Below are 25,644 nucleotides of genomic sequence, written 5' to 3'. Positions count from 1 at the left end.
TTTTTCGGTTTTTTTGAACACCCACATAATAATTTCCAAAAAAATCCACACAAAATTCATTTAAATTATAAAACCACAAAAGTCATTTTCAAGGTTTGAGTTTGACCTTGGGGAACAACTATAGACGTCTGGAATCTGCTGGAAGAGGAATGAACAGTGGTGGCGCTTATGTTGCATGTGCTGGAAGAGAATCACCATTGCTAGCGCGTCGTTGCAAGCGCCGACGAGACCTGAGAGCTCGTTGTCACAGCTGGAAACGAAGAAGATGAAAACTAGCAAGGGGGAAGCGGGATTTAATTTAAACCAATTGTAACGATGACTGCGTTTTGTGCAGTCTTGTTTAAATAAAATTGAGTAAGCTACGATGTCCACGTGTAGAGTGCCACGCTGGCTATAGAGAAAGAATAGATTTTACCTTTAAATTCCCTGAGGATTGGAACAGAGGATATAGAAAAATATAACGGAAATGAAAGATTCTCTCCCTAATTCTCTCGGCTTCCTCTTCCTGTCTTTTTTTTCTCTAAGCTCATGCTGAGTGCGTGAATACGGTTCCCTTCCCTTCGTCCCCATTCATTTTCTCCTCCATTGCTTTACCTCAAGGTTTACCAGTTTTTAACCCGCAGCACTCGTGAGAACCTTCATGTGGTAGACCAGTCCTTCCTCTTCCTGCTGACACCGATGGCGAGGCTCACGACTGCCAGAGAAAGGAGATCAGCTGAGTTAAAATTTTTGTTTCATTTCTCTCTCTACTGTAATTTTTCTTCCTCTTTGATTCTTCTCTTTACAGGTTACAAATGCTGATGTCACCAGTGGAGGAGGTTGGGTGGCTGGCCGAAGCTGCTGGTGGAGTGTCTGTCACAATGTTGGCTTCCTTCTCTTTTCTTCTTCCTCTCTTCTTTCTTTCTCTCAATAGCTTTTGTTATTTGACTTGTAGGTGCTTGCGTGGAGGACTTTTTATGATGGTGATTTCTGTGGTTGAGGCGCATAGGAGATATGGTCGTCGACATAGGAGAGAAAGGCTGGTGTTTGGGTTGAAAATGAAGGGAGGCAGCGGCGTGGAGGAGCTGGTGGTGGCTGATGAAGCTCGAGGTGCTAGTCTGCCATGAACAATGGAGGAAAATATATATGGTGGTTCTTTGTTTTGGTGTTTTAAAGGAGAGGGAGGGATGGTTTTTTTTGTTCTCCCCAAAGAGGAGGCTAGTTTTTAGGCTTTATTTTTTTTTATCTCTTTTCAGATGCACTTTTTTTATTTTTTATTTTAAAAATGTTTTTAAAAATATTTAAATTTTTTATTTTTTTATTTTAAATTAATAATTTTTTGATATTTTCATATTATTTTGATGTACTAATATTAAAAATAATTTAAAAAATATATAAAAAAATTATTTAATATATTTTTAAGTAAAAATTATTTTGAAAAGTAATCGGAACTAATATTTTTTTTAAGTTGAAATATTATTTTGATTTTGGCTATTTATATTACTTGCTATTCATGTAATTGGAAGGATTAACTTGGAATCCATGACTTTAGATCCATACCCCTTGGTCGTTGACCTTTCTCATGTAATTTTAAAATTCATTCATTCTGAGAGATGATCTACTCTGTAGTCATGTCAAGAGATAGCCTACCCCCATAAAGTTTTGAAATTTAAGAAACTCACTCAAAGTGTTTTTTGAAAACATGGTTATTTTATAGAGTGACTACTCAAGGAAGTAATTTTTTTTTATCATAAAGTTTAATTTGACTTACTTGACCATCATGAGACTTGGCTAGAGGTGTCCTTATTGTTGGACAGTGATATAAGGCTTAACTTCTGATATTTGGTTGAATTCCAATTATACAGGATCAAACTTCAAAGAGAGTAAAATTCTTAGTGTAGGTTGAATTTTGGTGCAAGACTGAACTTCCAAGTACACGTTGAATTTTGACACAGGATCAAACTTCATTGAATTGAAGTAAGTGGCACTAAGATCAAAATCTTGGTACCAGTTTGAATTTTGGTGACGAAGGATCAAACTTATTAAAGAGTAAGATTCTTTGTATGAATTGAATTCTGATCCAAGCTCAAACTTCTTAGCACTAGGTTAAATTTTATTGACACAAGGATCAAAATTCTTGTACTGGTTTGAATTCCAGTGACGCGGACTCAATTTTTTTTTAGTATTGGTTTAAATGCCAACGACTTAAGACAACATTTTTTTGTACTGTTTTAAATTCTAATGAAGCAGTTTTAATTTTTTTATTATTATTATTAACGTGAGTGTTCGGACCAATTTACATGTACTTCGATTAATTACACGGATTCTGAAGTTAACGATCATGTAAGTTTCTAGTAACTCTGAGATTTTTGATACTCGAACTAGTAATCTCTAGAAAGCAAACTCAACTTCAAGGTTGAAGAAGTCTTAAACTTCTTGTTAAGGGGTGTTGTCTACTTTAGATTTCATTGATATTTTAAGTTGTTGCAGTGCATTTAATATTCATCAATAAAATCTTCTTAATATATATATACATATAAATGATGATTCTTAAACTTTTAAGGATATTTTAACCAAATCAAATGTTTGAACGTAATGGATGTAATGTATTATATTTTACTTTCATGAAGACCCCTGGAAAAAGGTCTTTTACACTGCTGCAAGGAGAGAACCGATAGATCCCAAGAAAATCGCCCACAGTCCCGCGTCAGAATTCCAAGCTTGAAGCAGCAGCAAGAGACATCAAGTAAATTTGAGCTAGCTTCTCAGTGACGTTCAAGAACAGCTTGTATGCATAAATAGTTATTAACGAAACAAAAATCTATCCAACCTAGCCGACTCAACACACACATGATCGATTTTAAATTCAAAGCAGTATAGCTAGGAATTTCAACTCTGTCACAAATTTATGGTTCATTCATTTATTTAGACTTTGTCTTAAATCATTCCATAAACCCTTAAACTAGCTGTCCTACATCACTAATCATGAAAAACAAAGCACCTTAAAGAAGAAGCTAATAGAAGCTTCAATATATATTGCTGGCATCACAATGAAGAGATTGAAGAGCAATGAAAATCAGTTCCTTGATGTAGGCTTACTCAGAGTCTTCATAAATTTCTGGCTCATCAAGTGATCTAGTGTCCAACTGATAGCGAAGGATTCCTCCAATGCCACCAAATCCTCTACAAGAATCTGATCCTTCCTCTGAATTATCTGTGAAAATCTCAAGCAAGCAGCCGAATTGCTGGTACTCATCTGCAAACCATTCCAGAAGGGACTTTTCATCTTCAACCTCCAAGTCAGATTTGGCGGTTGAATTCTGAAAGTTGCTCTGGTCGCCCTGTTGCTCCTTGTTTAAATGCTTTATTATAATCTCATCTGTCTTGATGTTTTTCAGCACATACCGATTTATATTCAAATCTTCCCAGATAATCAGTGTCTGGAAAGCACTCATCTCCAGAACCTTCATGGTATCATCCAAGCCATACACTAACTTTCCATTATCCTGACTGACTTCTTCCAAGAACTTACCAATCAAGCGCTTCTCCTGTACGGACTTAACATTGGATAGAATCTCCAAGGAAAACTCAATGGCTTGATTGTAGCCGTTTTCCCCACCACATGAAACATCTACAACTTTTAGTACTTCAGCCTGTAGGCGGAGATCAAACAAGTCAGACCGGCTCAGCTCTGTCTTAAAGTAAGCAGAACCAGTAAGTATTAATCCAACAACATTGGAGGATCTATAAAATGCTTTATAGCAAGTTCAGCTGCCTTCCTAACATATGATTAATCGTTGTGAAAACCAAATTTAGATCTCGTGTTCAAATTGTTAAAGATGATAATAATTAATGAAATAATTAATAGAGGAGATAGTATATATCAATTTATCGAGTTAAAAAAATCTAAATTTTTATATCATCACAAATACTTATATTAAGATTGATGTTGATGTTGATGAGTTAAATATAATATTAAATATCAATAAACATAAATGTATAGATGAAAATGTTGAGATCGACCTTGAATTCAACAAAGATGATGTTGAACATGACGATGAAGAAAATAAAAAGAAGGATTCTGATTAAAAGGTGTTGAATTGATTTAAATGTGATGTTTTATTATGTAATGTAATAAAAATTGTATAAGATATTTGTTGGTATTTTATACTGTATTATATTTATATTTTTTGGATAGTTTTGTTTTATATTTTTGGAGATATTTTATTTTTTATGATTATGAGTTTAATACAAGCAATTTTTTGCTTAAATATGCTTGAAGTTGTTATTGTTACTGAATGTTTAGGTTGACAGGGAAATTGTAAACACTTCAAAAAAAAAAAAAAAAAGACAGAATTTTGCATTGTATTCATGCTGTAAAGAAACAAAGAGGTAATTAATTGTTTGTGTCTAGTACAGCAGGATTGATAATCCAGTGGATCTTACAAAAAAATTATAATAGTCCCACGACTGAAGAAACAAATTTATTAGACAAACAATTAAGATAAATAATTTGGTTTAATTACAGTTAATTTTATTCCATGTTTATATATCCTTGTAAATAAGACCCTGCCATTGATAAAGTACATTTTATATCAGAATGGAGTCAAGACACGCAGAAACTAGCAATTGATTAATAATTTCTTGGTATGACAAATTTAATCAAGCCAATATTAGACAAACTGTGTCCGTTAATCTTGAAAAAAAAAACCCTCGATGAATATAAAAAATAAATTCGAAACTGACAAACAAGAAAAAGAAAAATTGAAGAGATCAGTTAACTTTATTTAAAAAATAGCATTTTCACTTTCACGCTTTCACGCATTAAATTTTCAAAATATTCCAAGATCTCTTCAAATTCCTTTTCGGAATAAAAAATTTCTAAGTTTTTCTCTTTTCCCTTATGCCACCACAGTGACTCTATTTCTAATTATGTACTTACCACGTAGTGTTTTAAGTATATTGCTAATTAATTAAAATTTAATGAAAAATATATCAAAAGGTTAGGAAAAATAAAAACTTTTTATTCACCAAAGAACAAAAAAAAGAGAGAAATTATGTTACGTGTCCGATCAATTTTTTAAAAAATATTTAAACATTGCTAGCGTGTTTTAAAAAAACAAAAAAAACATATAGGAATTAACCCGAAGTGACTTGATCAACTTAGCAAGTTCAAAGGCCACCTGAACAATGAGAAAAAAATGGTTTGACTAGAAAAATTTTCAAGATGATATTTTTTTAAAAATAAAAATATTGAGATATCAAACATATTGGATCGACCCCTGGTCAACCCAAGTTAATATGTAAAATTTGTGACCTGGATCATGAAACCCTGATAACCTAATAGAAAACAAATAAAAAAAAAATATATTAAAGTCCAATTCTCAATTGACTCAATATTGAAGAATGAAATTGAAAAAAAAATTAATTAAAAAAACTCGAGTCAGCTCGGGTTCATTGTTGTCAAAATCGCGAGTTGATTCTTAAAATCTTACGATTTTACGAGTCAACATGTATATAATATGTCAAATCGGGTTAAAACTCGAAATCGGTCAAACTCGGTTAAAATCGGTAAAATCGGACCAATTTTACGAGTTTGACCGATTTTGACCGATTTCAAGTTTTAACCCGCAAAAGTTAAAAAAATTACTTATGGCATTTAGAAAAAATTCTTTTGGTAATAAGCTTGATGTGGGATGGCAACATGGTATAGATATTGATAAGAATTTTAGAAACGTTCAGTGCAAGTATTGTCAAAAAATTATCAGTGGAAGTATTTTTCGTTTCAAACAGCATTTGGCTTGAATCGCGATTTGGAGATTCAAATTGATGATATTGGTGTTGGTACTTAGTAGTAGCACTAATTTTCATAATATTGGTGTTGGTACTAGTAGTGATACTAATAATCATCTTGATGCTAATGATATTGATGAATGTTTGAGGAATAATGAGGAAGATGAAGGTAATGAAGCTGATTTTAGTTTACATGACACACCAGCAGATTGTTTGTTTTAAGTTTGTTAATTATTAGTTAATGAAAAGTTATTTAAATTATGTATGAATTTTTATTTGAACCATGTATTTTAAGGTGCTTGAATTATGTATGAATTTTTATTTGAAGCATGAATTTTTTTTAATGTATTTTAAAATTCCTTATGATTTTATGATTTTATGATTTTACGATCCGTTTTTACGATCCGAGTTTGTTTTGTATTTTTCGTGCCGTGTCAAAATCACGATTTTAACAACCTTGCTTGGGTTAACCTGTTAAACTTAGATCATGAGACTGAGATAATCCAGTACAAAAAAAAAATATGAAGCTCAATTAATTTTAATGATGAAATTAAAAAATAAATCAATTAAAAAAAAGACTCAGTACAACCTAGACTAACCCGCCAAACCCTTTAATCAATTTATGAGACTGAGGTAACCTTATAAAAAATAAACTAAAATAAATTATGAAACTTAATTCTCAATCTACCCAAATGATGAAAATTTTAAAAAATTCGATTACAAAAGGGGCAGAAAAAAAAACCCAAGTATATCGAGTTAACCTACAAAACTTACAATCTGAGTCACGAGACTATAATAACCTTGTAAAAAAACACAAAAATAAATTATAGAGCTCAATCTCCAATAAATCTAATATTAAAAGATAATTTTTTAAAAAAATAATGAATTAGAAAAAAATTGTTCCAATAATCAATAATGAGAGAAATAATAATTTCCCCCGTTAGTTTTGGTTAATTGTATGTGACTCCATTAATAACTATTAATATATATTAGTTTACAGATTCAGGCTATGCCGAGAGGCCAAGTTTTTGGCAAACCTAAAAAAAGGTGTTCAAATTTCAAAGAATTGCTTCACATTGTTATTAAATTCACCAATACAATCATTTTGAGTATTGTTTTTCGTCGAGATAAAATTTCCTATTAAAGTACTTTTTATTTATCTCAGTGAAGTCAATGTGTTTAACTTGAGTTATTGGTTTTCTTAAAATAAATAAAAAATTTATAATTTTTAAAGCAAGTTAAAAAGAAATATTAAAATAGTATGTCCATATTTCATGTATGTTTGAAAGTTAAAAAAAAAATCATTAATGTGATAAAATAATTTTAAAAATGTATTTAAAAATTTTAAGAATAAAAAAAAATTTGAATTGAATTTCCATGAATAATTTATTATTAGTATTATTTTTTTATTAGATATATAATAATAAATAATAAATTATTAAAATGCAAATAAAAATTATAATTCATAATTTAAGGTGATGTTAATTGCAGTACAAAGTTTTTTTTTTAATATATGGTTAGCCATCGTTGACAAATTTAATCTTTATTGATTATATTTTATTGAAAATAATATTGTTTTTAATTTTTTTTTTTTTAAATCAAAGCCAATGGCCGGATATGTGGATCAAGGTTGTTAAAATCACCAGTTGACTCTTAAAATCTTACACTTTTACAAGTTAATATGTATCTAACATGTCAAATTGGACTAAAAACTCGAAACTAGTAAAATTGAACTTAACTCGTGCAAAATCAGTAAAATCGGTAAACTCAATCCGATTTTACGAGTTTACTAAATTTGTGATATAAACCAATTCAGGTTCAAATTTGGCCTTAAAATATCTGTTGACTAGTTTTGTAAGATTGAACATATCTTTCAAACTGTATATTGGATAAAGCTGGAATTTTACAGGAAAATATTAGATACATGAAAATATATTGAGGTAAATTTTCAGGTCAAATGGAGTTAAGAAACATAATATTTCAAAGGGTCAAAGTTAGTAAACTAATATTGTCAAACAAGATCTTCATGTACTGTTTGAGACATATCTAGAGCTACCGGTGAAATTTTGCTTCGATTAAAGTTGGGATAGAAACTAGACATCTAAAATCTTCTAACTATACATCGTATACCCAATAATTGATCAAAACAAGAGAGAACGACATATTTGAAATCAGGACTCAAATCTGCCAAGAATATACACAAATTGAAGATTCGGGCTATAAGAAAGAATTTTAATATGAAGACTTTATTTATTTATTTATTTTTAAATAATTATTTTTAATTTTAATTTTTTCTAGCGCATTAGACATTGTTTAGGAGTTTATTTCATTATTGAATTTATGTTAGTTAATTACTAATTTAAACTCATTACCTACAACCAAAAAGGGATCTATCAAGACTTATTGTGATGGGAACAAACAGGTTGTCACTATGTTTATATGTGCTTTTTAATTCTTATCTTTAAGTGATTTCTCTGTATTGAGAAATTTTATTCCGAGACTTTTTATTTTTCCATATCATTAATTTATTAATTCATAGTATTTATCTCTCTCATTTGATTTAGATAACTCATTAATTATAATATTATTGATTTATTTTATCAAATTTAAAATTATTTAATTTCTTGACTATAATTATCAATATATAATTAATTAAAAAAATTATTTATAAGTTTTTGATTTTACAATTTAAGTTTATATTATATTTTTCATATTGTATAAAAAATATATATATTTTTAACAACCTTTGATATGAATAACTAAGTTCACACGCAGGCCAGGGTCGATAATAATTTGCACAGGTAGGGGTAGCCCAACGCAAATATAAAGCCTTGTTTGTTTTGAGGTTGTAAGATATTTTTGTAAATTTTTTTTTTATTAATATTAAAAATAAATTTAAAAAATAAAAAATATTATAAAAATATTTTTTAAAAAAATTAAAACACTTAAAAAAATAAAAACCAACTAAAAATTACAATTTATACCTATAGCATGCCGGTAATAAATAAGAAATTAAAAAAAAAACGTATTTGCCTCGTCATGAAATAAAAATCAGGTAGGTAACTAATAATATCAGGAGAGAAATCGGTTTCTTTAGGAAAACAAAACAAAAATAAAAATGGGAATTTAATCACTTGGGAATTCGATTTTTTTAGCAGAAAGAATTAATTTAGTCAGGGTTTCAAGGTCTCGCCCCCTATTGAACAGAATCTTGATTTTCAGGTATACTGATCTCAACACTGTCAACCGCACTTTCATCTTCCAAAAGTCAAGAAAGAAAGAGAAGGAGAAGATGCAGAATGAAGAACAGCTGACATGTAAAATCGAAGATTTGGCAAATTGTTGTGGAGGAGTAGATGATGATATCATGCAAAAGCAATCAAGTATCCCATTACTTGGCGACAAGGCAATTTCTCTCTTGTTTGAAATTATTTAATTCTGTTTGAGTTTTTATTTGCATTTTAATTGAAAGGATATATCTTGGGCGATTGGATTTTTTACAACAGGAGCCTTTGTCTACATTAGCAGCCGAGTACCAATCTGCTAGTCCTATCTTGCTTGAGAAAATAAAGGTTGTTATCGTCATCTCGTTTTCTTGTTTTCTTTATGGCTGTCTTGAGTTAATGTACTAGTTGATTATTATCGCTGCTCGTGTAGGTTCTTGGTGACAAGTATGTTGCAATTAGGCGAACACGTGGAGATGGGAATTGCTTCTTTCGAAGCTTTATGTTTTCGTACCTAGTAATGTCTTTGTAACTATTTATTTGGTTTCTATCCTTGTGCTTTTTGTTGGAGGAGGAGGGAGCACAGTATGCGTAATTTACCCTTTTAAATAAGCTGTGGTTTTCTTGAGATAGGAGCATATTTTGGAGACACAAGATAGGGCGGAAGTTGATCGTATCAAACTCAATGTTGAAGAATGTAGGAAAACACTGCAGAGTTTGGGTTATGTGGACTTCACGTTTGAGGATTTTTTTGCGGTAAATCTATCATGTGCATTCTGTTACTCTATGCAAGATGTACGTTTATTCATTTTTTAAAACATTTTTGAACTCTTTCAATCTTCTTTTTTTGTGTGCCGGTTATGCAACAAAGACTTTGTTTAAGAATTAGTCCGTGGAGTGAACTGGAGTCAATACATGTGCAAATGTACAAACAAATTCAAAGGAAACTCAGTTTTAGAATATGATTTGGACATTTGAACTCCATGTTTGTAAGTTCTGTTGATTTGATGAATTGGAGTTATAATTTCATTGCTGGCCCCTTCAGACATGAGGTGGACTTCTTTGGAAATATGGACGGTGATTTAAAGAACCACTTAAATAGCTCGTTCACATAAACATTATGGAAAACAAAGAAGGACGGGTATATATATTTTTTTTATACGTGAGGCATGGATGAATTTAGTTAAGTTAATGCAAGCTCTTAATGTTATATTGAGATGCTGATGCCACCAAAATATTTTCTATCTTGTTTCATTTCCTGCTCTATTCTTGAGATGAGAAGATTGATTTTTCTTTTGAGCTTTTAAGCAATGAGTTTTTAGGTCGTGACAAGCTTTCTTCATAGAAGCTTCTACCAAACCGTACCTGCCTTCAAGGCTTTCTTGCATATAATCTGTAACTCAGATTTCATTGTGAAAAATATGCAGTTATTTCTTGAGCAGCTGGATGATGTTCTTCAAGGAAATGAAAATTCAATAAGGTGCCCTTTTCCCCCCTGCTATGTCATGTCTGTTAACTGCTTAAAAAATACAACTTCATTGGAATTTTAAGCTCTCTAAATTACTCATCAGCTCCTGCATTTTTATTTACAACCATGAACTGATATAGTGCTTATGAGGCCAAAATATTAGGTTGTGCTTGTTAATCCTAGTCAATTGACCTTTTTGAGCTCTAAATACAAATTTTATTTTCATTTGCAGTCACGAAGAGCTTCTAAATAGGAGTCGTGATCAGTCTGTATCAGACTATGGTGAGTGTCTTGATGGTATGAATTGATGTTTGCGACCTTCTCCTGACAAATTTGGTTGGTTAGTTGTCATGTTTTTCAGATTTGTGACCACTGGAGAAATAAGAAAACGTTCTCAGTTTTTTGAACCCTTTATATTTGGATTGACGAACACAACAGTAGAGCAGGTTTGTTCAATGGATTATAGTTTCTGGTGTTACTTTCAAACATTTTCCATGCATTGTTAGTTCTGTGCATTTAGTGAAAAACAAGGATGAATTGGTAGCTTTCACTAGCATAACTTAAACCAGTGTCATTTTACATCGAGTCCACAATTCTCCTTATTTTGTCTTTCAAAGTTTTACATTCCAAACCAAACACCATTAATAATTTGTTTAGTCTGTAATTTGATACCTTTTCTCGGTGTCAAATTCATCATGGTAGAAATCCAGTTTCATGTATTTCAGAAAGTTAGATAATGAATGCATAAAATCTTGGAGTTCCCAATTGATATATCTGTTTTGCCTTAGTTTTGCAAGTCATCAGTGGAACCTATGGGCGAAGAAAGTGACCACATGCACATTACTGCACTGTCAGATGCATTGGGTGTGCCAATTCGTGTTGTATACCTCGACCGCAGCTCTTGTGATGCAGGTGTTGTCAATGTAAATCATCATGATTTCGTTCCTGCTCCAGGCAATCTCCCAAGTGCCACTAGTGCTAGTTCTGAGAGCATCAATCCCTTCATTACCTTGCTTTATCGTCCGGGTCACTATGACATTCTCTACCCGAAGTGATGCTTTCTGCAATTCTGGTAAGCTGCTCTCATCTTTTTGGTAGCTATGGTACATGGAACACTTGTGTATGGGTGGGTGGGTGGGTGGGACATCTTTTAAGTTATTGAGTCTCACTTGTATATATTGCAGAATGCAGACCATTAAAGAAGTCCGGGTGATGGAGGCTGTCAAGGTCAATTTGAATTATGACGAAACACAAAGTTGCAAAGCAAAGGCCTTAGCCTCATCTGTATTTGTGCTGTACATTGTGATAAATGTTCTAATGCTTCTGAATTGTGAGTGGGGGCCTAAATGCAGGTTGCCTGAAAGTTTCAGACAGTCATCTGTTCCAATTTAGGATGGAGCATGTCCTCACCTGGTGTTTAATCATCTTTGTGAAATTGCATTTGCTGAAAGAGGAAGAAAACTGTTTAATGCATGCCCACCACTCTTTTCCTCCACTTTGTTAGGGAATGAAACATAAGCAAACTTTGTGTTGCCATCATGGAGACTCAAGTCTTGATTTAGGTAGGAACTAAAGTTACTTCCCGCAGCTATGACCAAATTTTTTCAAAGCAAAAAAAAAGTCAAAAGTCATGCAGAACTCTTTGATATTGTCATTAAATCTATTGGACAAACTTGAAACCCTCCAACCAACTCTTTGATTTAGGAAGAAAACTGTTTTTTTTTTTTATCAACAATTAATGATAAATGATAGTATTTTGAAACTAATAGATTGGATAGCTGAACATGAGCATGACAATATTTTTTTCGTTTTTTGCCCTTTTGTTGTGTTCAATTGAGCTATGCTAGAGGCATGGTTGAGTTATCATTATTTTTTTTCTTGTATTGTGGTTTCTCTCCAATTGGGTTTTTATCCGATAAAGTCGAGATAAAATTCAATATAAAATTGAAGAGTTATTGGAGAATTATGGAAAAAATTGAATAAGAGTGAAAAATATAAGGGGTAGAGAATTAAGGTCTAAATTGAAGAGAAATTAGAAAATTAAGGACTACAATTAATGATAAATGATAATATTTTGAAATTAATAGATTGGATAGCTAAACATGAGCATGGCAATATTTTTTTGTTGTGCGAGTATATTTTCACCTTCGTGCTGTGTTCAATTGAGCTATGCTTGAGGCATGGTTGAGTTATTTTGTTTCTTTTTTTTCTTGTATTGTGGTTTCTCTCCTATTAGGTTTTTATCGGGTAAAGTTGAGATAAAATTCAATATAAAATTAAAGAGTTATCGGAGAATTATGGGAAAAATTGAATAAGAGTGAAAAAAATATAAGGGTTAGAGAATTAAGGTCTAAATTGAAAAGAAATTAGAAAATCAAGGACTAAATTGAATGAAAATGAAAAATATATCTGATATATGTACCACATGCACCGGCATGTGACAAAGGTGGCCTTACTATGGTGGTGCATGCAACCTCTTTTGAGCTTCAATTGTGCCCTTACTTGTATTGTTAGAACTGTCTCAACGAGGTCTTTTTTTTTATGATGATGCGTGGTGGAAGGAGTGATTTTAGCGACCATTTTTTATGAAACAAAAAAAATTTAAAACGTGACATGGGAAGATGAGATTGAAAAATCAAAACTTTAAGACAAAAAAAAAAGCAAAGAAAATAGTAAAAATGCCAAAATAAAAGCAGCCAAAGAAGTTGGAAATTTTACAAAACATGCCACATTTCTATAGTGATTTCATAATTCAAAAACATGCATCGGCATGTGAGGAAGGTGGCCTTACTATGGTGGTGCATGCAGCCTCTTTTGAGCTTCAATGGTGCCCTTACTTGTGTTGTTAGAATTGTCTCAACAAGGTTTTTTTTTCATGATGACGCGTGGTAGAAGGAGTGACTTTAACAATCATTTTTTATGAAACAAAAAAAGAGTTAAAACGTTTCATGGGAAGATGAGATTGAAAAATCAAAACTTTGAGATAAAAAAAAAGTAAAGAAAATAGTAAAAATGCCACATGAAAGCAGCCAAAGAAGTTAGAAATTTTACAAAACATGCCACATTTCTATAGTGATTTCATAGTTCAAAAACACCATTTTTTTTAGTGTTTTTGTTAACGGTCTTCATTCTATTCTATAACGCGTTTGTCATTTAGGCTTAAAGTGTGCACTTTTCGGCTCTTGGTAATTTGAGGCTTTATTAGAGGTTATAATTTATTCTCCTTTCATAAATTAGCTTAATTTGAAGCTAATTTCAGCCTACATGTGTATTTAGTAATACGGTGTATGATGTTTTTCAATAATATTTTTCAATTGAAAATATATTAAAATAATTTTTTGAGATATTTTTTAAAATTTTGACATCAACACATCAAAACTATTAAAAATATATCTAAAAAAATATTATTTAATATATTTTTTTATTTGCTTTTTATATGGATATCTCCATCTAATAACTTGAATCACAGGTTTAGCAAGTTGGCTCGTGTTAACTTTGTTTATTTTTTAATTGAATATTTTTGTTTCAATTTCACCCTCCAACAACTCAATATTTTTTTATTTGTTTTTTTTTTCAAATTCATCCTTCAATATTAGGTTGCTTGAAAATTGAGTTTTGTATTTTTTTTATTTGATTTCTATGAAGTTATCTTGGTCTCATGAATTTAATTTATTTTTTTTATTTCAACCTTCAACTTTGGATCTATTGGAAGTAGAGCTTCATAATTATTTTATTTTTTTGAAGTTATCCAAGTCTCAAGAACTATGTCACGGGTTTAACTGGTTAACCTGAGTTGACTTAAGTTATATTATCGATTATAATCGAGATAAATTTATATTTGGATTCAATTAATAATGAATTAACAGATTCATATGATAATTGGACTAGGACAATAAAAAATTGTATGCCAAATTCATTTAATTACATTAGTGATGCAAGAGTTTTTATTTGAAAAACAAAATAGATATTTTTCTTAGTTAATTTTTTTTATTTTTCTATTATGTGTCATTATATTTTTCTAGGTTTTTTATTATTATTTGAAGGAAATAATTTTTCTATTTTATTTTTCTTATTCAATATTACTAGAATGTTTTAGCTTCTTTTTATATATATAAAGTGTTGTAATAGCTTTTTTACAAGTTAGACATGGATGAATAAAATTAAATATTTTGAGAGTCTCTTTATAATCACGGTTTTCTTGGTCTTTGATGGTTTTCACTTGTAACTAACTTCATTATCCTTCGCTCATGTATGTTTCAGGTGGTATTAGAGCCCAACGATTCCTGATAATTTTTGCTATGTGCGATCAATCATCATGGTTGGAGATCGTAGAGGATGTGTATCAAAACTCAACAATTACAGGTAATTAGTTGTCTGTGTTGTTGAATAACCATAGTTAAAAGAGGTGGTTGTAGAACATGTTGTGCTTGTGTAAGAAAGGATGAGGAGGTTCCTCCTCAGGAAAGAGACATCTAAGAACTGTGGAAGAGGGCATGGTTGCGCATCCAGTGAGATGGTGAATAGCCAGATTTGATCACCAGGAAGCGTCACACTGCCTTCTTTATTGCACAGGCGCCACCCATTCGTTAGGAAAGAAAAAGAACGCCAAAGAAACGTCTCGTGAAAAGATGAGAAATTAAAAATAAAACTACTATTACAATTCACAATAAAAAATCTCTTGATTTACAGTGATTTCTCCGCATCATTTAACTCTCGTTATAATTGCCTCGCATTTAAAAACAAAAGGAGAAAAAAAAGAATTGTATTTCATGGTAACAGGTTCACAACCTGGTAAACCAGTAATGGTGATACGATTAGAAACATGTTTAGTTCTTTTAGGTACTACTAGACAGGGGTTCCATGCTAGGCCGTATGTCGGCCTAGATTTTTTTTAACATAAAAAGAATGATGTCAAGGCAACACAAATGTTTATAAAAAAAAGCAAAAAATATATGAGACTTGTATCATTGACTCAACTGAGTTTAATGAGCTTAAATAATTTAAATAAAATAAATAAAAAATTCAAAGACAATAAATAAAATAACCAAAAAAATTAACGTAAAACAAATTAAAAAAACCGACTCAAGTCCATTTTGGTTAGCATGTTAAATATGCAATTTGATCGTGATATAAGGATAACCCCATCGAAAGTAAACTGAGTAAAATTATGAAGTTTAATTATCAAACAACCCAATTATCAAGGGCAAAATTGAAAAATAATGAAAAAAAAATATCAAAGTCGACCCAAGTTAACCTATTAGCCCTGCCTCAATGGGTATAGGACTGAGATGACCCCATAGAAAGAAAAGTGAAAAAAAAAAACATAAAGACTAATTTCTAATAAATCAAATGTTGAAGGAAAAAAAGTCAACTTTATAAAAGACCTAGAAAAAGACTAAAGTCAAACCATGTTAACTTTCAAAACTTGTGATCTTGGTTATAAATTTAGGACTAATCCCATGAAAGGCAAACCCTAAAACATAATGAAGCAAAATTCTAAATCAATAAAATATTGGGAGATAAAATTGATAAAAAAAAATATTCAATAAGAAAGACTCCAAAACAAAAGAAATAGCAATAAAAACAATGAGAACTAAATTTAATATAAAAATAATTTGAAATCAAATGCTGAGAGATGGAATTGAAAACAAAATTCGATCAGGAAAAGGATAAAAACAAACAACAATTAAAAAAATAAGGATCAAATTTGATATAAAAATTAAATGAAACTAAATAATGAGGGACGAGATTGAAGAAAACAATTAATAAAAAAACAAAACAAATAATAAGCATTTGGACATGAGACAACACCTCACACGCCACTCTTTCACTAGTTCATGCGTATGCACATACCAACCATTTTTTTTAAAATAATATCTATATTTATGAAAAGATCAAATCTCTCCCTAGACAACTTGTTAATTACTAGAAATTCAATTTGAAAATACAAAAATATCCTGGTTTGCAAGTTTGAATTTTTTTTGCTTCTTATGGTATGATAGTCTTTATACTTTGCTTCCAAAATATAAAAAAGATAAAATTATCTTTGATCAAGTTATATAGTCTTTACAATATATTTTTAATTCATAATAACTAATGAAACCCGTAAAAAAAATTACACCAATAGCAAGATCATTGAATTTTTGTTGGAATAGCAACATAATAATTACACTATTGCGGTGATCTGTGTCTAGGAACAGTGAATTCACCTTGGCTTCCATTTTATTTTATTTTTTAATATCGAGCAAATTCATTACATGTTGCAGAAACCTGTGCCGGGACTACCATCAAAATTTCCCAGCAAAATAGCACAAGAAATTTACACACATTATTCCGAGATCTAGAGCACAAAAACAGGCGGCGCAAGCATAGGTCAACCTACACGTACTTGCTGAATAGAATTCCTTTAGTGTATCAACCATAGATATCACAACACATACGAATAAACAGCATGTGAGGCCGTAAAATTGTGAGATTTCCAGAAAAGAATAGGCACAAAGTTAAGGGCACAGCACGCCTCTATCAATAAGCAATAATGGTAAACGACATCAATAAGTGACCACCTCAAAAATTTCCAAAACAGAGCTCCTCCCTGACTTCGGTATATATCAGCGAAAAACTACAAATGGGATCCAAGCCATGCATTCAAAAAACAAACAAAACCCGGGAAAATACAGAAGCCTCTGGAACCACGACAAAATGATCCCTTCAGTTCTCAGAAACTCCTATACATATGTTGTATATATATCTATATAGGACTACTCTCAACAACATCCAAAATTTCGAAGCTCCACCAGATGCTTCTCTTGCCTAACCAGTTCAGAATTTTATGAAAACCAGAATAAAATTGGAAAATCACCTTAGGTCTGGCCATGTCCCCTAAACGTTTAAGAAACTTCTCAAAAGCTGAAACAAAAAAGGTCCCTTTTTAATCAGGCACCCCAACATCATTCATAAAGACTTGGAGTGGTACCGATTTTAAATTACTCAGTCCTACAAGGTTAGCGCCCTCAAAAACAAGTGGCTTGCTTAATCAGACTCCTTTCCAGAACCTGAGGAAGCATCCCCATTTGAAGAATCCTCCCCACCCGCCAGATTTGATGGGCTTCCTTGCTGATTCTCCTCGTGGGTGATGGTTCGGGGTTTCCCAGGTCTAGTTCTTACATTAACCCCCATTGGAAAGGGAACCTGCAAATAAATACAGGGTCGGCGTGAAATTACTTTCATTCTTTTCTCTAAGACTGCCGTTAAATGAGGTGAATTTGGTTGTTCTACTGAGACTGAAGCCCATTTTATGGACATCAGCACAAGATCCCACCCACATTTAGCAGCATTTCTAGATTCTGTTTTATGTTAAAGTCCATATGGAAACACGTAACTAAAATCCAAATTGCCTGACATGCTGTGATGTGCATACCTGGTCACCTGCATTGGGTCCATCAGTATTGAAGAGAATGGGTCTGCATCTCTTATCCTCGTTCATCAAGCTTGAATTCTGGAAATGTGCAATGAGAGCTGTTTTTCCTTGTATGCGAGCATATGCAAGCAATGCTACCTTTTCACTATTGAACTTCTCCCATTTCTTCCCATTAAATGCCTGCCATAATTTAACTTTCCTTTTAGCTTTAGCCTTTGCATGTAACCTTTAGGATAAAATTGCCATTGGCCTATAACTACACTAGCCACCCCTACTTTATCATCTTATTGCAAGATATACCTTCACCTTAAAATTTTGGGTGCAGTGTAAAAGGAATGGCAAGTACAACAAGGGCGGACAAAGTAATTTATCCAATCTATTAACAACATTACAGCTTACACATCACAAACCTGATAGAATGGAATTATTTGACTGGGATCAATCATGTTGATAAATGCATACCCAACATTGCATTTGTTCTGCAAAAATTGTTAGGGTCAGGTATTGCATATGGATTGAAATTGTATCAACAGAAACTTTGGTTTTCCCACTACTCATCTTTAACCTTGAAATTAACGGGCACTTGCCTTAAAATCAATTGGCAGGTAAATGAAATTGTAAGACCCTTTATGGTGTTCATCAATTGCTGCCAGAAGCATTTTTGAAGTATACCTGTCATCAACACCACATTGTCACAGTTAAATCATAACCTGGAAAAGAAGAACTATTGGCAACCTTTTAACTGAAATGTGGTCATAGTGCAAATATTTCTTGTCCAGTGAAGTTTGTTCTATATAAAAATCATTGAGCATGCATAAACATCACACTTTCATGGACTACAAGTTACTGCTTCAGAAACAGAGTTCCATCAATAAAAAAATAGTAGCCACCAAGCAGAATATGATCACGGTTTTGAAGTTAGGTACCACATACTTGTTCGGAATATTCTTTATCATAAGTGTTGTACGGTTGTCTTCCCCTCGCAATATCCGATCAATGTCAAGCTCATATTGTTTCTTGTCAGCCTGACTAATGCTGCCCTCATTTCTACGGCTTCTAGCACGTTCACTAGGAGGATCAAATGTATTAATCATGGGAATCATTTGGCCTCTGCCAGGAAACACCATGGACCTCTGCTGTTGGGATTGGAGCCCGACATTTTTTGGGGTCATTAAAAGTTCCAGACGGTTTCCGCCACCATGAGGAAACATGTTAGCAGAGAGAAATTCCATGGACTGCAACGAATTATTGGATATCCTTATGCTCCCAAGGGAGCCAGGATGGAAACCAGATGTGTCAGGAGATTCCCCTGCATATGCACGTTGCCTATCCCAGAGAGAAGGATTAACAGCTGGCGCTGATCCCACATGTTGGTTATTGATGGGTAAAACTGGATTCAGCATAGGAGATGGTGCTCTAGGAGGTCCATGCAGCCGTGGTCCAGGATGAGCAATAGAAATTCCATTGACAAACGATGGTGAGCTTGGCCAAATCATGCCTGGAAGCTGGTGATGATAGGAGTTACCCCATATATAGTGATGCCCAGTTAGAGGGCAGCTTCCATTTTGAGCAGATCCAAAAACTGATAAAATGGAGCAAAGGCCAGATAAATGAATCTATTAAGAATTTGAAATTGTAACAAATAATCACCAGTATTCTTCTAGCATAGAACTCAATCATTTAACATGTATATCTTTCTAACATCACAACTTTCATTATCTGCATGTGAAACTAGCAAACCAAAGGCACGCAATGAAACCTATTAACCTTGATCTAGAAATTCCTGTAGTTCCATGGAAAAGATACGGTAGTTTGAAAACTTGGCTTTTGTAAGTCAAACCACTAAAAACTCAGTATTGTTAGCAGCACCACTGGGCTCCACAAGCTATGTGGAGTCCGAAAAGCAAAAAATAAACAAATAGAAGACAACTTCAGCAAGATATTCATTGCACTTACCTCCTTCACTGAACTCAATTGGATTTCCATTTGAGCTCATTCTGGCTAACTGCCGGGTATAAATTCTTTCAAGTGGCCTTGGATTGATGTTTGCAGCCATTGCTCCAGGAGAATTGCAGTGAACACCACTATTTAGACCATCATACTCTGGAAGTGAATGAGGATGAAAATTTGGAGCGCCCTGAATATCAAATTTCAATTGACCTGGTGAGTGACTAAGCTCAGCAAAGCCAGTTTGATTGCCAGCTGATTCAACTCTCAAAAGTGAGGACAAGCTGTTAGGAACACTAGAAGAGATTCCATGATGCAATGCAGATTTCAAAAATGGAGCTTGTATTGCAGAGGGTGCACCCAAAATAGGCCCATTATCCATGCCACTGGATGTAATTGTTCCTGTTAACAATGCTTCATGAGTGACATGACTATTAAATTAAGGGATAAAAAAGAAAATAACGAATGAAATTTAACGAATTTTACATGAACAGACAGATGAAATAAATGACCCAAAAGTTGCATAATATTATAACTCCCGTCAATGTGTCTATTCGTGCAAAATTCACTAACTTCGGTTTGTCTTATGTAGCATTATCCTATAATGAGTAAGATATCACATTTCCAACAATCATACCAGAGAATCCAGTAGTTAAGTTAATGGAAGGGCTAATCTGCTGCACAAAAGGCCGAAAATCATCTTGTTCCAACTCAGTAGGAATCTGTTGCGATAAACTGCATGCCAAAAATCAAGATAAACCTAGAGTTTAGCGAGAGATCCAAAGAAAAGTCTAGGTCAGTTAAGCAGAAATGACAAACCAGCTAATAGTTTGAATATTGGCAACAAAAAGTAACGAACAGGGGGATGGAGTAGGTCTTGCATTTCTATGCTGTGAAGCAAATATATATACAAAAATGTAAATGCAACCAGGAAAACCATTGGTTCTGTCTGCTTAAACTAATGTTTCTCTATTTTATCACACCCGAACATGGAAAGAGAGGAAATACTTCTGCAACTCTCCCACTAAATTGGATAGTTAATCAAAAGAAACATAAAGCAAAAGAAGGAAGAAAGAATGTGAGGAAAAAATAAATAAATGCAGAGTTAGTATGCTTGGACAACACCCACCGTTTTAAACCCCGTGGATGGCTTGCCTCTAGCTTAATCCGCTTCCCAGCAATATCACTCTTATTCATTGCACAAAGAGCAGCTTCTGCAGCTCTCACATCATAAAATTCAACTAATTTGTGATGATTTCTGTTTGGGGTTTCACGAATCTGCAATGCAAGAGCAACATGGGTTCATGCCTAGGTTGCAGAGTTTTGTTAATAGCAATATAAAATCAGCAACCGAGTTCACCTCCTTGATCTCTCCATAAACACCAAAGATCTGACGAAGTTCGTCATTTGAAACAGAAGAATCAAGGTTGGATACAACAAGAGTACCCTGGTTAAAATCTTTCTCTGAAGGGTTGTCCTGACAAAAGTAATCAACAAGTCATGTGACAGGATTCATGCATGCACACAAATGTAGAATGTATGCAAAAGAGTAAAAGTCTTAACAATGGGACCGTCATTCTGATAAACTAAAGTGATGATGGACTAATAATAGCACAATAATTAAACAGGAAAAACATTGAAATCCACCTTTGGAATTGAGTAATGAATGTCAAGTTTCCTACGTCTCAATGGCCTATTCTGTAGTGCTTTCATCGCGTTTTTGGCTGCTCTAATATCGTAATAGGATATCATAACAAAACCACGATGCTTGCAAGCCGTATAAAGTGTACGGATATCACCATATTGCTGCACATTAAGCATACACAATAATAACAGAGGGTGAGACAATCTTTGAAGACAAGTAGCTCAAGTTAATAGCATGTGTGAAACGCAAACTAAAACATGTCAAACACATACCTCAAATACAGCTCTTAACTCAGAGTCTTCAACATTGCTATTTATATTTCTCACAAAGAGTGTTCTAGAAGGGTGTTCACCATAAGGGTGTTCTCCTGCCATTGAAAGATTGCATGCCCCCAGCTGACCATTGGAAGCTCCTCCAGGAAATTCAGAATCAATCTGGGCCACAGAACCATCATCCCCCAAATCCATCCCTCCAACGCTGCTGAAAAAGTCCAACTCCTCCATATCATCTCCACCACTGGGATGGTTAATATTTTCTACCCTATCGGTCACCCCAGTAAACAAGTCATCATCATTAGGGAGAAGGTTACCAATGGTTTGGGCCTCAATTTCTTCAAGGGACTCAAAATGTTCCTCTTCCTCGAAATGAGATGCAATAGTATCAACAGAATGGCCATATAGAGGATTGGTTGAAGATAAACTCACTGCATCAAGAGCATGAAACTGTAGATCAGTACGCAGTATCTCAAAAGGAAAGTACATCCTAGAAACCAAATCTAGATATGGCAAAGGCTCGCATGTGGCACGTAATTTAAATTTACATGGCCTTTGTGGAAAAAGTGTGGCAAAACAAGCCAAATAGGAGAAGAAACTTACTCTTTCTGCTAAATAATTCTGATAATGAGCTTGAGAAGAGACTATTCTCATGCTGAGTTGCCATTGCGTTCACTTTGCAACCTTCTGCAAAATAAGATGCCGGCTGTACATTCAAACTAGTCCTTGTACCTGGATCAATGTCCACAGGTCTCAACAATGTGAAGGACCTACTTAATGCTCTCTCTGCTCCCACCGCATGCTTATCTAAGCTATGATTCATTTTATGGTCATGCATTAGGGAAAGCTGAGGATGTTCAAGCGATTTAACCGAATCCACAGCTACAGGTTTCTCTAGGGGTGTCAAAACAGCTGATTTCCCAGCTGCAGTTAAACAAATTATATTAGTTTCTACTCCATGAAAAAACTCACTTACCATAGTAGAAGTGCTATACTCACCTAGCGATGACATCATTTCACAAATTGATCATGCACTAAGAAGAATAGTTTGTAAAGAATTTAGAGACCAATAATTAATTCCATGGTAGGATCCATTCTTAAATTCTGGTTAAATCTCAATTTGGCACCAGCCCCGCCTATAATAATCAAAACTGAGTACATGAACTACATGTGACTCTACTGAAAAACACTTTGAGGAGAGCAGAAAATTCAATGAAAGGAATCACAGAAGCATCCGATTCACAATTCCTTCTGGCTCTTTCTCCTGAAACTCACTCGCTAAATTATTTAGCGCATACTTCCAGAAAAATCAATAATTCTAGTTCCAGCTTTGTTGACAAAGTATTTTCAATAAGATTATTAAAGGCATGTGACAAGAATGAAGATCGCGATTAAATATTTAGACTAATATCAAAGTATTTTCAGTAAGATTATTAAAGGCACGTGACAAAAATGAAGATCATGATTAAATATTTGTTAACGAATACTAATATCTTAAACATGTTAGCAACTATGGCAGGTCAATCAATCCACATTCACAAAATTAAACCTTTATTCTCTCAATAATGCCCCAGCATGTCATCCTATAGACCTCATTAATAGCAGTTTACGTCATCTCACAGAGCTAATTCTTCTTTTTCCAATTCAAGATACTTATTAAATTACTTAATGTCCACATGGTTTATTAGCGATCTGGCAGACAGAATTGAAAGATATATCCAACCTTCTAAACCACACAACACAATCGATGTTAAAGTGAGAATCTAGAAACAATCAGATCCCAATTTGGGAAGACAGATAAAGAGTTGTAAAGTGGCTGACTATAAAGAAACACTTGTTATGTCCTAGGAATTGACCAACATACTGCTTAACTGCTATACAAACAATTCCAAGTTCTCAATCAAAAAGATGTAAAGGTAACAAAAAAGATCCAGCAGTCCATTTGATGAATCAAAACCTTAAAACCCACACATATCTCAAATATACTGACCATGTTGATCAGGCATCGTGTCTGACTTCCAAAACCCTACCTGCCTCTGCCAAGGGTAGAAAACAAAACCAATTAGTAACAATTCAAACATAAACCACAAAAAAAAAAAACATAATAATAATAATAATTAAGCACTACAATCTACACCAATATATAAACCGTTACAAAAATATAACCTAACCATGAAACAGAATCAGAAATGATAACGCGAACAGATGATTAAACTAAAGGTGGAAACACAGAGATGCACCGGCAGTACCTCTGGAAAAGAAACATCCTCAGAGAAAAATGATGATGAGGGCAAACCCTGTGAGTCCATTATTTCAGATGGCATTATGAATTGATACCTAAAACAAGACTATATAAAAACCCCCCACCCATAAAAAAAATAAAAAAAATCTCAATCTGGGCGGCCCACTGTTGCATTAACACTTGTGTACAAAAATCTCTGAGTCTTGTATGTAACTCTGCAAGGCAAGAATTTGGAAAGTAAGGGATAGCAAAGCAAGGCAAAACTAGGCAACTTAAAAAAGCACGGGTAAGAATGATAAGGATTAGGGATGATTAATTTCATTAATAGCAAAATCTGCAAGTTGTTTCAGCTTAAGATCTTAATGGAAAGTAAGCAATTATGGCAAGTAAAAAAACAACAAGAACAAAATTAATTATTCCTTCATTGGATACTAATAATAATTACAATAATAATCTCTCATAATTCACACCAGCCAATCTTTTCTCAAATAAAAATAATAATAATTAAAAGGAAACACGGAATTGTTAATTAAAATCTATTTTTTGCAGGTGCAATTTTCAATAAGATCCAAAACAGCTTAAAATTAACCTGAATTAGCAAAATTGAGTAACCAGAACATTTTTGGACTCAAAAAAATAACCGACCAGATGATAAAAATTCCAAAAACACACGTTGGAGGCTTGGAGCACAAAATGTAACAGACCTCAATTATTAAGCAGAAAAAACAGACTCCGGTTCCTAGAGAGAGGGGGGGGAAGGGGGGGAGTACAAAGAGGAGAAAGAAAGAGAAGAGAGAAGAGAATTTAAACAGAGAGAGAATTCAAAAGAGAGATCGAATAAATTACGGCTAAAGGAAAGGGAAATTGAAGGAAGAAGGCATCATCTTATTAGCAGCATAGCATCTTTGCCGTGTAAGATCCTCCAACCAAACACCGCCTTCCTTCCTTGATTCTCTTTTAATTTCCCTGCATTGCACGTTAACCTCCTCCTATACTTTACTTCTTCGTCTTTTTTTATTACAAATCTTCTCTCTTCAGCTAAGAAACAGATTCTCCGGTGGAGAGAAACGGAAGCTCCGGCAAGATTGAGACCTCTCGCCAGAAGGTGAGAATATTGGCGAGGTTGTTCTTTTCTTTTATCTCTCTGCCGGTAAAAAAAATGAGAAGACTCTGGTTGCAAAAACTAGACCAGGTTCCTACAAACACGAGATCATGAGAGAGAGTTGAGGTTGAGAAACCGTTCAGACTTGATTCTAACGCCGTTAATTAGAAAATCCGTTGTTAGTAAAAGAAAGAGAAAGGTCTTCTTTCTGTCTTTAGCTCTTCGCTGTGTTGTATGGATTTTAGATTAGATAGAATAGAATATTAATTAATTATTAATTTTAAGATATTACCCCCCCCTTCTCTCTCTAAATGCCACGCTGGCTTTTTCTTTGAAGCCGGTTAATTTTAAATTTGAATTGTGAAATGACGAGAAAGGACTTGGTCTGCTATGAAATGATTCAGCCATGGAATCGGTTATTTTAAGTAATAAGTAAAAGCCTCGCTAAAGCCACCTTCTTAGAACTCATTTATTTATATGTTTTTTTTATTTTTTTGTCTTAAATTAATTAACTTTTGTCTTTTAAATATTTTAATATAATAATATTAAAAATTT

The 25,644-nt window shown here is 33.2% G+C and overlaps 2 protein-coding genes, 1 long non-coding RNA gene and 1 pseudogene across 5 annotated transcripts; 2 read left to right on the top strand and 2 right to left on the bottom strand.

Moving 5' to 3' along the window:
* The first annotated feature begins 453 nt into the window (after positions 1-453).
* On the top strand, positions 454-2,243 carry LOC127905414 (uncharacterized). The gene is made up of 2 exons (XR_008059396.1): positions 454-862; positions 935-2,243. It is a non-coding gene; the product is annotated as an uncharacterized LOC127905414 (long non-coding RNA).
* A 743-nt stretch (positions 2,244-2,986) lies between these two features.
* On the bottom strand, positions 2,987-3,766 carry LOC112325448 (eukaryotic peptide chain release factor subunit 1-3-like; annotated as a pseudogene).
* Positions 3,767-8,841: 5,075 nt separating this feature from the next.
* On the top strand, positions 8,842-11,937 carry LOC7482821 (OVARIAN TUMOR DOMAIN-containing deubiquitinating enzyme 1). Of its 2 annotated transcripts, none has more exons than XM_024600887.2 (9): positions 8,842-9,178; positions 9,279-9,344; positions 9,430-9,513; positions 9,630-9,752; positions 10,424-10,476; positions 10,697-10,746; positions 10,810-10,910; positions 11,253-11,536; positions 11,656-11,937. In XM_024600887.2, the coding sequence occupies exons 1-8, from the start codon at positions 9,065-9,067 to the stop codon at positions 11,517-11,519; spliced, it is 858 nt and encodes a 285-aa protein (XP_024456655.2). In that variant the 5' UTR covers positions 8,842-9,064; the 3' UTR covers positions 11,520-11,536; positions 11,656-11,937. The 2 variants fall into 2 exon arrangements, with proteins under 2 accessions (XP_024456655.2, XP_002299353.3); XM_002299317.4 differs by having other exon boundaries at positions 8,844-9,178; positions 11,649-11,937.
* A 5,018-nt stretch (positions 11,938-16,955) lies between these two features.
* On the bottom strand, positions 16,956-25,334 carry LOC7482820 (protein MEI2-like 4). 2 transcript variants are annotated; one of them, XM_002297839.4, is made up of 15 exons: positions 24,834-25,334; positions 23,995-24,202; positions 23,736-23,781; positions 22,349-22,669; positions 21,746-22,176; positions 21,476-21,634; positions 21,189-21,305; positions 20,958-21,106; positions 20,466-20,563; positions 19,838-20,230; positions 18,815-19,463; positions 18,469-18,553; positions 18,292-18,360; positions 17,882-18,061; positions 16,956-17,652 (listed from the first exon to the last, which is right to left on the bottom strand). In XM_002297839.4, the coding sequence occupies exons 2-15, from the start codon at positions 24,067-24,069 to the stop codon at positions 17,494-17,496; spliced, it is 2,931 nt and encodes a 976-aa protein (XP_002297875.4). In that variant the 5' UTR covers positions 24,070-24,202; positions 24,834-25,334; the 3' UTR covers positions 16,956-17,493. The 2 variants fall into 2 exon arrangements, with proteins under 2 accessions (XP_002297875.4, XP_024438714.2); XM_024582946.2 differs by lacking the exon at positions 24,834-25,334 and adding an exon at positions 24,692-24,827.
* Positions 25,335-25,644: the final 310 nt, after the last annotated feature.

Source organism: Populus trichocarpa, chromosome 1 (assembly GCF_000002775.5).
Source record: "Populus trichocarpa isolate Nisqually-1 chromosome 1, P.trichocarpa_v4.1, whole genome shotgun sequence".
Taxonomy (NCBI): Eukaryota; Viridiplantae; Streptophyta; class Magnoliopsida; order Malpighiales; family Salicaceae; genus Populus; species Populus trichocarpa.
This window is presented reverse-complemented; position numbering and strand designations above follow the sequence as displayed.